Source organism: Zonotrichia leucophrys, chromosome 6 (genome assembly GCF_028769735.1).
Source record: "Zonotrichia leucophrys gambelii isolate GWCS_2022_RI chromosome 6, RI_Zleu_2.0, whole genome shotgun sequence".
In the NCBI taxonomy this organism is placed as follows: domain Eukaryota; kingdom Metazoa; phylum Chordata; class Aves; order Passeriformes; family Passerellidae; genus Zonotrichia; species Zonotrichia leucophrys.
The window spans coordinates 538596-551358 of record NC_088176.1 but is presented as its reverse complement, the minus strand read 5'-3'; the positions used below and the strand labels follow the sequence as shown (position 1 = coordinate 551358).

Here is a 12763-nt window from a genome sequence, read left to right as displayed (position 1 = left end):
TCAGACCAGGGATGAGACTCAATGACTAAAATCCTGCAATTGTTTATCTATCAAAAATTAGGAACAAATTAAACAAAAATATTCCAACACGAGGCAAGCCCGTTCATGATGGACTAGAAATAAGCATTTCCTGGGCAACTTGGTGAAAAACTGGAAGGATTAGACTTGTTTAGAAAGGAAAGAAATTCCTAAGGAAAAGGAATAACAATACTGGGGATATTTGCGTGAAGCCCTGGATGGCTTTAACAGCTGCCCTGAAATGTTCAGTGCCCAGTGAAGCATCAGACTCCCTCTGGGTGGTGGAGGCAGGACCAGCAGCCAAGGGGGATCAGGAGCAGCACCATGAGCCAGCCCAGGCCAGCAGGGCTGTGGAGTTACCTGTGGATGATGTGCTGGCTCCGCAGGTAGTCGAGGGCCAGCGCCATCTCACAGATGTACAGTTTGACTGTCTCCTCAGTGAACTGCACGTTCTGCTGCAGGTGGTAGCGCAGGTCACCTCCCAGGAGCAGGTCCACCACCATGAACATGTCCTCCTCATCCTGGAAGGAATACCTGCAGCACAGGGCAGTGGTTGAGCCTCCCAGGGCTCACAAACCCAGCCAGGCTTTTCTCCTCTCCTCATCACACAGCTCCAGGGACAACTGCACGTGGCCCCACCAAGGGCACAGAATCCCAGAATCGTTTGTGCTGGAAAAGCTCTTTCAGACCTTCGATTCCAACCATTTCCAGCCCTGCCAAGGCCACCACTGCCCATGTCCCCAGATGCCACAACCACATGGCTTTTAAATCCCTCCAGCTCCCTCAGCCCCTCCTGGGGCTCCAGCCCCTTCCCAGCTCTGTTCCCTGCCCTGGACACGCTCCAGCCCCTCAAGGTCCTTGCAGTGTTGGCCCCAAAACTGAAGATGCAGCTTTGCTGCTTGCACCTTCACAATCAAGCAGGTCCAGCTCAAGATGCTTGCTTGTTTTTAAATCAATTCCTACACTAAGCAATGTTTCCCTGAAAGAGATGAGTATCCCAGGCAATGTCCCTCTGCTCACCCTGTCACTGTCCCTGAGCAGCTGTGCCATGTCAGCCCACCAGCACAGAGCTCAGGCTCTGCCAGCCAGACACTTCAGGGAAACTTCACATTTTCAACTGCAAACAATCTCATGAAACCTTCTTAAAATATCTCAGCCTATCTTAAAGATGAATTGGAAAACACAACTGCTAATTTAACCAGATAAACCAGGAAAAGAGATTTATATTTACTGCGGAGTAAACCGCCTCTCTAAATCTGCTGTGGGTCCCACGGGAGACTGACAGCAGTGGGGATACACCAAACAACGCTCATTGTTATATTTGGTGACTGCACTTCCAAGGAAAGAGTATGTGGGATTGTATAATACTTATGAATCATTCACTTCTGCTCCCATCTTAAATGTAGGTTTATTCTAAAACTATGAGACCAAAGGGTTCGCTACGAGAACAAGTTCTCTCCAGAATTTCATTGCTTTGTTGGGAAAAACATTTGCAATTGCTAAGAAACCGAAAAATATCAATATTAACTCAATTGGCTATTCTGGAGCAATGGATCAACAAAACAAATGTGACACCACCCACTTCCATCACTTTGGGTATAAAACTTCCTCAATTTTTAGAAGTCTCCCCCTCCCCACCAGGCTGGCTCACATCCAGCACTGCAGGAGGGGAGGGGGCCCTTCACTGGGCAGGAAGGCTGAGAAAGGACAGATCACTGGAGCAGGGGGTCCCAAGGCCTCTGCCTAGGGCTCATCCCAAACTAACCAATGACACTGGGATATAATGCTCTGCTTTCTAAAACTGTAAATTAGTTTTTCCTGCAAAATTTGATAATGATGTGTCTGAGCTCCAAAGGAATGTGTTTGATTTGGCCAGTGAGTGTGATGCAAAGCACACCAAGGGATGCTGGTGGGCTTAGGGGTCGATGTGGTTGTAGGGCAGAGGAGACAGACTGCAGCCTTTGGCACTGCCTAGACAGGACATTTTTCCCAGGCATTGCCAACTCAAGCTATTTGCTAGATTTCAACCTGATTTTAAGATTGTTTTTTAAAATTAGATGTCGCTCAGTAATGAGGATATTTCTGCCAGTGCACACAGAGTGAAGTCATTATTGAGCAACTTGAAATGCCAGTGTTTGTAGTGATCTGCTGCTGAAAAAGTTATGAGAGCCCCTGGGATTATCGGGTGCGTGGCTGTGCGAGGCTGGGGAGGGGATGGGGAGGGAGCTGCTCACCAGAGATTGACCAGGAACACGTGCTCGATCTCCTGCAGGATCTCCAGCTCTCGGAACACGTTGCGCACCTCATCTCTCTCGATGCACTGCTGCTTGTTCATGTACTTCATGGCGTACATCTTCTCTGTGTCCCTCTTCTGCACGATGCACACCTGGGCACGGAGGAGAAAACAGTCAGGAGCACGTCCCACATCCACATCTGCTGCTTTGGGAGCTGAGAGCACTCTGCTCAGCACCTCACCCCCCACACATCCCTGATCCCTAGGCTGACACTCGTACCTACGGACAGCAGCATGCCTGCTCTCGGTGCTGTGCCCAGCTGGGGAGTGCGTGGGCTCTGCTCCAGCCCACTGCCCATCGGATGCTGCAGCTGCCTCCAGGGCATGATGGCTGGTCTGGAGAGCTTTCCAAAGGGACAGCGCTTCCAACAACTGTGTGGGAGCTGTGAGACACCTCTGGGCTCACTGTGCCCGGATGGAAAGCAGAGACAGGCAGCCACAGGGTTCCGTGCCAGCCTCGCTGCCCCGCTGCTCACAGCACTGCTCTGCAGGGCAGCTCTCACCTGCCCGCACATTGCTGGGCTCCCCAAGGGGAGAATAATCCCTTCGGGCAGCAGAAAGTGACCAAAATGCAAAGTGGTTACAACAACAAAGACCTGGCCTGGAGGGATACCCAGGTCTGTCCCCGGAGCCCTGCTCTGCTGTGGGCACAGAGCCCCCAGGCTGGCACCGAGCCCCCGGGCCGGCACCGAGCCCCTGGGCCTGTCCCCAGAGCCCCCGGGCCTGTCCCCAGAGCCCCCGGGCTGGCACAGAACCCTCGGGCTGACATGGAGCCCCCGGGCTGGCACCAAGCCCCCGGGCTGGCACCAAACCCCAAGCCCCTGGGCTGGCCCTGCCGCCCCCCTCAGCTCTGCTAATGACACCTTCATTACCAAGGTGACTGCTTTCCCAAGAGCTAATTAGCTATCACGGTAACTCTTTTTAAATTACTAATGGCATGTCTACATCTGCTATAATTATGCCTGCCCTCTGTTAATTATCAGCCCTGGCGGTAATTAGGATGAGCTGGATACGCTCCCTGGGCAGCTCGGCCAGGGTGAGCAGGCAGAGAGCGGGTCCTGCTTACACTGAGTGGAACACGGAAAGGGAATTTCTGTGGGTGGCAGGGAACCGAGACAGGTGGGAGCTGCAAGCGCTCTGTGCCTCTACACGCTGCCACTAATAACCATGTGCAAGTGCTAATGGTGCTCGGTATAATATCATCAAGGACACGCTGCCGCCAGGAGGTGACAAAATAATGGGTGGTTATCGTTAGCCTGATATACCCCCTAATTAGCGATGCACAGGAATTACCGCGATTATTTTCCGCCGTCGTTACAACTGCGGTGAGAGCTGAAAATCAGCTGTTGCCATCACTCTCTGCACACCTCAGAGCTCACAACAAGGGCACCTCGTGGGCACAGTGACCTGAGCTGTTTCCCTGCGTCTGGACCCCTCCGGTGCCCATGGGCGAGCAGAGCCCTTCAACTCCAGCTGCCACAGACTGTTCCAGATACAAAACATAAGGGAAAACCTTCTTCATGCAACTTAATAATAATAATAAACGACCTACCACAATGCACACCACCGGCAGGATCCAGCCCCTGCCTAGAGCAGGCTGAATTGGTTGCTCGTTCAATAAACCAGGCAAAAATATATTTTATATATTCTTTGAGCAGCAAAGCCCTAACAATTTTCCTTTAAAACATGGTCATTGCTGTAGAACTGCTCTGAAAACAATCCAGTCCTCTGGGTAACAGCCATCAAGGCGCTGAGCAACATTCTCCCCTGATGGCAGCTTATTCCACATTATTGCTGGAAGCTCATTAATTTCTAGGTCCTTTATTTTTTAGGTTATGACTTGCTGTACCTTAATGAGTATTACATGTTATTCTGATGTCATTTGTCTCTTGTTTCTCCACAGTGAAAATGGGAGCCCAGCATAATAAATGAGAAAATGATGAAAACTTCATGTACTCTGTAATTATGATAAACAGTTTTCTGCAATGGAACAGCATCACCTCCACGCAGAGCAGCACCAGTTCCGGGCACTCTGGGAATGTTTGTTCTCTGATTTCTGTGGGAAAAGTGGATGTCAGTGGAGAGGCTGTCCTGCAGCTGAGCCCGTGGCATGATGCTTACAGACATGCATCAATGTGTTTGTGTCCCCCAAAATGCTAGTGACACAAAACGTATCTTTTTCTTTTCGTGCTTCTCTGTTCATGCATCAGTTCCTGGGGAAGGAATAAACAACTATTTGGTCTCAAGTCAAGAGTGCGTTTTTTAAATTAATCCATTTTCAGGCAAGACTACAATGCAGAGCTAGGCAAGAAGCAGAAATGACTGTGTCCTCGTTCTGCACATTGCAGCCACACAAAGGCTTGGTGGTTAAATACAGCCATTAGGAGAACGAATGGAACGGAGCCAGCCCTGCGAGGCAGAAGGCGGGCAGCAGCTGGGAGCGGATTGCTCAAGACACGGCACATAAAAGCTTTCCCAGAGCCCCAGATACGCGGGCATGTGTGCAGCCGCCCATCCCGCAGGGACGGCCGGAGCGCCCACCCAGGACTGCAGCCAGGACAGGGACAGGCGACGCCCCCCGGGCCCCCTTCACCCCCGGGCCCCCTTCACCCCCGGGCTGAGACAGCGGCAATGTCTGTGCTGCCACAGTGACATCACCTGCGCTGTCAGAGTGACGTCACCTGTGCTATCCCAGTGACAACACCTGTGCTGTCACAGTGACATCACCTGTGCTGTCACAGTGACAACACCTGTGTTATCGCAGTGACAATATCTGTGTTATCCACCAGTGGCAATATCTGCGCTGTCACAGTGACATCACCTGTGCTGCCACAGTGACAACACCTGCGTTATCCCAGTGACAATACCTGTGCTGCCACAGTGACATCACCTGAACTGTCACAGTGACAACACCTGTGCTGTCCCAGTGACAACACCTGTGCTGTCACAGTGACATCACCGAACTATTCCAGTGACAACACCTGCGCTATCCCAGTGACAATACCTGTGCTGTCACAGTGACATCACCTGTGTTATCCCAGTGACAACACCTGTGCTATCCCAGTGACATCACCTGTGCTGCCACAGTGACATCACCTGAACTATCCCAGTGACAACACCTGCACTATCCCAGTGACAATACCTGTGCTGCCACAGTGACATCACCTGAACTGTCACAGAGACAACACCTGAACTATCACAGTGACAACACCTGTGCTGTCACCCCAGCTGGCAGCTCAGCTGAATCCCTACCCTTCCCAGCCTGGCACACTGCCTCCAGCGGGCTCTGCCTTTTCTCCTTTAGAAATCCAATAACTTCTTGCCCTGCTGATTCTGAAGGAATTCATCAGGCTGAAATCCCCACTCAGATGAGAGGTCACCTAATCATTTGCCCACATGTCCTGACTCAGCCTTGCTATCCAGGGACAGCAGAGTGTTCCTGGGCTCAGACAAAGCCATTCTGGGCAGGGTGCATGCAGCTGGTAAACAGTGGGGATGGCTCTCCCTGGGCTGCACAAAGACCTTGTTTCCTCCTGCATTTGCAGAGGTCACCCAAAGTGAAGGCACTCGTGGCCCCTGAGGGACGTCACCGTCACGGCTGGTGACAAACCCACAGCTGACTCAGGGATCTGTCTTTGGGTCTGAACTGGGAGCACTGGGTCTCCTTGAATTTCTGCTCCTTTGGCTTCTGCCTCTGTAAGACGAGAGCGGTGCCCTGAAATCCTCCCACACACGGACACTGTTGACTGCAGCTGAGCCACAGGGACATTTCAGCGTACAACCTGGATTTCACTCGTCTTGTTTTCAGAGCAGAGGCAAGGCTCAGAGTCAGCCAACACTACACACCTACATCAAACACCTTAATCCCCCCGGTTCTGAACTGCAGCCACTGCTCTAGTTTATAAAAATGCTTCTTTGCAGTGGTTGCACCTTGCCCACATATATTGATTTCTCCTCCAGCTTCTGCTGGGTGTTTATCCCTCCCTGTTTTCCCCAGTATCCACAGAACTGCCATTTACCAGAAAGACTGAAAATTGAAATGAGGAGCATTAACATGAAATTGCCCATGGCACCCAGAAGCATCAGCAGGCTCTGGGACTGCGTGGGGAGAGAAGTCTCTGCTGTGGGGGCAGCACAGCAGCAGCCTCGGGGTGCTGGGGACACGGGAGATTTGTAGCCTCTGGAAGAACTGAGTCTTTCATCCTCAAGGACCAGAAGCAGAGAGAAGGCACTTAGCATGATGTAGAAACAGCTCAAGCTTTTTTGACAACTGATTTCATTTTGAGCACTAAATTTTACTTTGGAGACAGACTGCAAGGGCGAGGATAAACTGGACAATTGTGTTCACTGGTTTTTTGAGCTTGTTGAGCAAAGAGTAAAGCAGGTGAGAAGGGCTTTATTGCACCTGCGCACTGCTGAAAGGATAACCTCAATACTGACTTCCAACAAGTTCATCTCCTTTAGCCAAGCTCTCTTGAATGGCTCAGCTCTTACACCAAGCCATTATTCACTTTTCCCAGGGTTTCCATCCTTTAGAAAGTGGCTGGAGGGAGATCCGTGTCACCCAGCGTCCCCAGGTCCCCTCTGCTTTGCTCTTGTAACAAGAATTGCAGGCAGAATCTTGCCAATTAGCTATTAAAAAAAAATAAAATTAAACTCTCAGCTGCTATCAGGAAAGCTGCAAACAGGGATCACTGTCTGGGCATGGCCACAGCTGCACAGGACACAGAACTATTTCCCCTGGCATTCAAATGCATCTTTGTATCTATATTGTATTATGATGGTGCTGTTGGCAATTAAAATACAACCCTTCCCTGGTAATTAGCATCTGTGTAACACTGGTAATCAAAAACTTCATAACAATTTGTTCTACAATCCTCACATGTATCAAGGATAAAACCAGCTAATCCAATTATTTTGTAGGCATAGCCAAGAGAACAAAGCCTACAGCTCCTCTCAGGTGTATCTGCAGTGACACAATTCAGTGTCAGGGATCCACCCAGCACACGAGCCATGGGCACAGCTGGATGAAGCTGCTGGAAGCATCTCCCACAGGCACCCCAGGAGCAGCTCCCCGCACCAGCAGGCCCAGAAGGGGCAGGCAGCCCCTCAAGGATGCTGCTGGTCCCCCCAAGGGGCTCCCCCTCCACAATGCTGACCCAGAGCTTGGTGCCATGAGCACCAAGAGAGACACAAACACTGATGGACGCCAGCACCTGCAGCCCCTCTCCATCCGCTCAGGGCTGTCCTGGGAGGGAGCTCTGGGCACAGGAACCCTTTCACACCTACCCTTAGCGGGCAAGGGGCCCAGTAACACCCAAGGGGACTGAGGCACCGAGTCTGGCCCGGGGCTGCAGCTGCACACAACCTGCCCGTGACAGTGACACCCGCCCCACGCTCAGCGGGGACACGGAACCCTAACTGTGTGACCCTGAGTAAAAACTGACTCTGAATCAATCCAAACCCTCCACTGCCTGACTGCAGAGCTTACTGAAGCAGCGCTCTGTCCTGGAGCAGCTCTGCCAGCAGTGTCCCTGGCAGTGCTCTCTCAGCCATTGTCTCCAGCACACAGAGACCCGTCTGCAGGAGCAGGACATCTGCTGCCATCCCCACCTCCCCATGTGCAGTGACCCAGCCCAGGGGACACCAACGTGACAGGGCTGCTGGCTGTGACAACAGCACCCCTCAGTCTTTCCATCCAGCTCACAGAAGGGATGGTTTGGGTTGGAGGGACCCCAAACCCACCCAGTGCCACCCCAGCCATGGCAGGGACACCTCCCACTGTCCCAGGTGCTCCAGGCCCAGTGTCCAGCCTGGCCTTGGGCACTGCCAGGGATCCAGGGGCAGCCACAGCTGCTCTGGGCACCTGTGCCAGGGCTGCCCACCCTGCCAGGGAACAATTCCCAATTCCCAATATCCCATCTGAACCTCTAAAGTTGCAGTGGTAGCCAGACAAGAGGGACCCTCAGGAGCCATGCTCCAAGTACAAGGTTATCAGCTTGACAAATCTGCCTTCACATCTTTAAGTGCTGATTTTGTTTCCATTTCCAGACACCTTGCCACGTTTCACTCCTTAAGATATTTTTCATGGAGCCTTACAACTTTAGTTTTTCCCTGTTGAAAAGCTGTGCTTTTCCACAGGATTGATGGACTCATCTGTCAGAACACCATAAATCATTAAAATCTCTTTTATGCAGCACTGCTGTTCACTGCAGCCAAGTTGTAACAGCAGCTGATGAAACTTTTATTCACAGCAAGCCTGTTGGTGTTTCCAGGTCGTGTCAACACTTCCATAAAAAATCTCTTTCTCAGCTGCTTATGCTAGAGCCAAAAAAGTCTTCTGACCCAAAATAACACCTGCTGTTCCCAACAGCACTTCAGTGTGCTGTGTATCAGAGGATCACAGACTCCCAGACTGGCCTGGGTTGGAAGGGACCTTAAAGACCATCCAGTTCCAGCTCCCTGCCATGGCAGGGACACCTTGCACTGTCCCAGGCTGCTCCAAGCCCTGTCCAAACAGGGCTTGGGTGCTTCCAGGGCTCCAGGGGCAGCCACAGCTGCTCTGGGCAATCTCAGTGCCTTCAATCTCGAGTCCTAAGGACGTGTTTCGGTGCTTCTGAGCCTCCCTGGGGCTCAGCAGACCCCTGTGGATCTGTGTCCCCTCTGGGTGTGCCCACACTCTGTGTGCAGGCAAAGGAAACCACATGTGCAGGTGCAGCTGGCGTGGCTCAAAACACGGGAAAAGCTAAGCATGTCCATGTTTTTGTTGGGTTTTTTTTTACCAGAATGAGCCTTATTCTGTCTCACTCACACAAATGGGACAGCCAGCACACTGAAACTATGTCAGGGAAAGCTCTCCTCATTGGCATCCTGCAAATGGGGCTGAGGCATCTATCAGGGAACATTTCCTCATTTCCCTGCAAGGAATCATGGAAGGGGGCTGCAGAATGGTATCTACAGGGTCTGAGTCCTGACTTAATGCCATTTGAGGTGGTTCAGAGCAAGCATTTCCCTTTAATGTCACGCTGAGAAAATAAGGTCCCATCAGACATTAAGCAGATGTTTCTGTAATTGAGTTTGGATATGGGGGATTATTTGACTTGAAGCTCCAAAACACGTGTAGATTTCTCTTCCTCAGGAGAGACACTAATCCAAACAAACAAGGAGAAACTGCAGAAGTGACAGCAGAGAGCCCTAAAGAACAAAAAGGAAAGAGAAGTGTTTTTCCTTGCTTTTACTTGTCCTGGTTCTCCACCTCTCCCCCTGCACACCAGCGGAGCCCCACCACCAGCAGACACCCCAAACCTGGTGTCTTCCCTCCGGGCTCAAACACAAATGCAGACATTTGGGATGCCCCTCTGGCACAGCCCTGGGCACATCCCTGGTGGGGCACGGGGTGATTTGCTGACCCCCAGGCCACGGAGCAGCCCCTGAAGGGCACAGGGGCCGTGCTGGCACTGTGAGGAGAGCAGGGAGGAGCACAGCCCAGGAGATGTGTTCTGGAGCTGTCACACTGCCTACAGAAAGGCTGTCAGGCATCTACATTCTGTCTGGCTTTAATCACATGCTCAGACATCTCTACTGGGCTTTTCTTTCTCAATAATTAAAGTAGAATGATGAAAACTCAGACCAACCTGCACAGATCCCTGAAGACACTGTGACCCATCTTTCTGCCTTTTGGGTGGATCCAAACCTGGATCCAGCATTTCCTCCAGCTCAGCAGCACTCCATAGATTTACATGAGCACCTGGACCCCTGTGCACAGCCACAGCTAACGAGCACTGTCTGAATAAATCGTGCAATGTTTTCCTGTGGGCGACACACATTTTGAGTTATGTCTAGTATTTGGAGCCATCTCTCCTTATGGCCATGATTACATTCTGTGATAGGCTGGTTAAAGAGGCAAAATGATTTGTTTTAGCTACATATTTGACAGATATTGGGAACAGAAAGAAATCTAATTACTTCCAACGAAGATTGGAGGGCCTTATTTAATCTGTGAATGTAAATTGATGTTGAAGTTCCTTGACCCCAAGGCAAGAACACTGGCTGTGCTATTTTGAAAAGCCTCATCACTCATCCTGACCCGGCCCTGATGGGCACTGGCACTGAGACCCAAGTGGCCCCAGTGTCCTCGTTTGTTTGTGCTGCTGCCACAACACGCCCCCAGGCACCAAACTTCCCTTCTGTGCTGGAGGAAATAAACACAGGTCTTTCTTTTCAGCCAAGAAAGGAGGGGATACTCGTGTTTCACAGCGCAAACCCCTCAGGAGGAATCAGTGCCACTTGCAGCCCAACGCTTGATTTTCCCTTGGCAAAAGCTTGCTCCATTGAGCTGGTGTTTAGCACCAGGCTGCACAAAGGGATCAGCTGGAAGGGCAGCTGTGGAGGCTGGGCAGGTGGGGATCCCTGCCAGAGCGAGGGCACAGGGCTGGGGCGGGCCTGGCCCCAAACCCCCTGCCCCTCCTGGCTGCTCCCCTTCCCCTGCACTGCAGGCACTGCCTGGCCCCAAGGAGCCTGCACAAGCCTCGTGAGCCTTTCCATCACACCCACCAAACAGCGCTCCATTGCCTCAAGCTACCAAAACAAAGAAATGCACTTCATATTCCTCCATGTTTCCAAGGATAGGACTCCTCTGCCCAGGAACACCCTGCAAATGTCAGAATCACAGAATCACAGGATACCTTGGATTGGCAGGGATCCTAAATCACACCCAGTGCCACCCCTGCCATGGGCAGGGACACCTCCACTGTCCCAGGTGCTCCCAAGCCCAATGTCCAGCCTGGCCTTGGGCACTGCCAGGGATCCAGGGGCAGCCCCAGCTGCTCTGGATAACAACCTTACCCTGACAAGCCCAAAGACAGCAGCAGGGGCTAAAATCGAGTTCCGGAGCAGAGCAGAGCTGATCTGAGAGCCTGAGCATGCAGCAGCCCCCAGAGCCCTGCATGGGCACACAGGGGGCACCATCCCACCATGGGGTGAGGGCTGCCTCCTGGCAAACAGCACTGCTCCAGCTGGGCTGGTGCTGGGTAATCCTCACTTTGGTTTGGTTTCACTGCACCACTTGCTGTACATGAACAGATAAGTATTGCATACTGCACTGCCCTTTGTTGAGAGGAATTTTTAGCACTTACTTTTAAAAACAATTTTTAGATCAGAAGTAATAATATGGCACAACAATCTTACTGCAACTCCTTGAGAAAACGACAGGAACAGAAGGAATCTTGATGAATTTTGGACATAAATAGTAAGTAAACGGGAGGTGAGGGTGGAAAGCAGAGACACAAAAGGCTTCTGTTCAATACACATGGTTTCCTTCCATGCTCTTCTTTCTTTAAAAATTCTCATGGACTTACACTCCAGAGTGCTTTCCAAAGGGAGGTAAAATCCCTGACCATACAGATAAAATATAGTCTGTCCCAAATGTGACAGGTCAGTAAGAAGAAAAAAGTATTAAGAAAAAGTAAGAAAAGCCAATTTGCAATTGTCAAAGTGATCCTGTACTTACAGTTTCATTTCAGAGAACAAAATGGCCAGTTGGTACAAAAATGGAAAGCACTAAATTTAGAATTTGTCAGCATTTTCACTCCTGATATTTTAATTTTATGGAACTATTGAAACAGACGTGATTTTGCTGTGCACATTGCATAAATAACAATGTCCAGGCCTTTTCAGCAGGTGACCCTCGCTGGGTTGCACCTGAGGGCCCCTCACCCCAGGCTTGACAACGGCACCACGGATGGAAAGAGCAGGAGGAAGGAACCCAGACCCACCAAAAACCACAGCCCAGTACTCATGCTGCTCCCAAAGCTGTCTGTGTCTCCTGGCTGTGCTCTCAGGAGCCCTTTGCAGTGACAGCCTGGGCAGGCTGACCCTTCATGGCCCATTCTCCAGTGCCCCATTCCTGGGCTGGCAGTGGCGTTGAGCACACAGAACATCACACAGACAGAAAGAGCAGGTGCCACGGGGGTTTGTGTCCCTGTCCCTGTCCCCTCAGCATGGGCAGGGAAGGCGGCGTGGAGCAGCCCCAGGCACAAGAAGGGCTCTGGTTTTGCAGAGTGGGGCTCTCCAGGCCCCGTTCCTGGGCTGACAGTGGCATTGAGCACACAGACACATCACACAGACAGAAAGAGCAGGTGCCACGGTGGTTTCTGTCCCTGTCCCTCCCTCAGTGTGGGCAGAGAAGGCAGTGTGGAGCAGGCACAGCTCCCAGGGAGGGCTCTGGTTTTGCAGAGCAGGGCTCTCCAGGCCATGGGCAGCGCCTGTCCCACTCCCAAACATGGCCCCACAACCCCTGAGCCCACACCTGGGCCCTGGGGGCTCTGTGCAAGGGACCCTTCAGCTGGAGGGGACACCCACCCCTCCACACCGCCTTTCTGATCCCCCTCCACAGGTCTACCCCACAACAGCCCTTCCCACATCCCCTTCTTGCCCCTCTCCACAGTCCAACAC

The 12763-nt window shown here is 51.8% G+C and overlaps 1 protein-coding gene across 2 annotated transcripts in view; it reads right to left on the bottom strand.

Annotated features, from left to right (window-relative positions):
• Nucleotides 1-12763, bottom strand: part of STK32C (serine/threonine kinase 32C) — a 67323-nt gene that overhangs the window by 8318 nt on the left and 46242 nt on the right. The window contains exons 2-3 of one of the 2 annotated variants that reach the window (XM_064716668.1): nucleotides 2253-2404; nucleotides 379-552 (exon numbers count right to left, since the gene is read on the bottom strand). In XM_064716668.1, coding sequence (XP_064572738.1) covers nucleotides 379-552; nucleotides 2253-2371 — 293 coding nt within the window. In that variant the 5' untranslated portion in view covers nucleotides 2372-2404. Of the gene's footprint in view, nucleotides 1-378; nucleotides 553-2252; nucleotides 2426-12763 lie in introns of those variants that run through there. The other variant, XM_064716667.1, reaches the window with a different exon arrangement.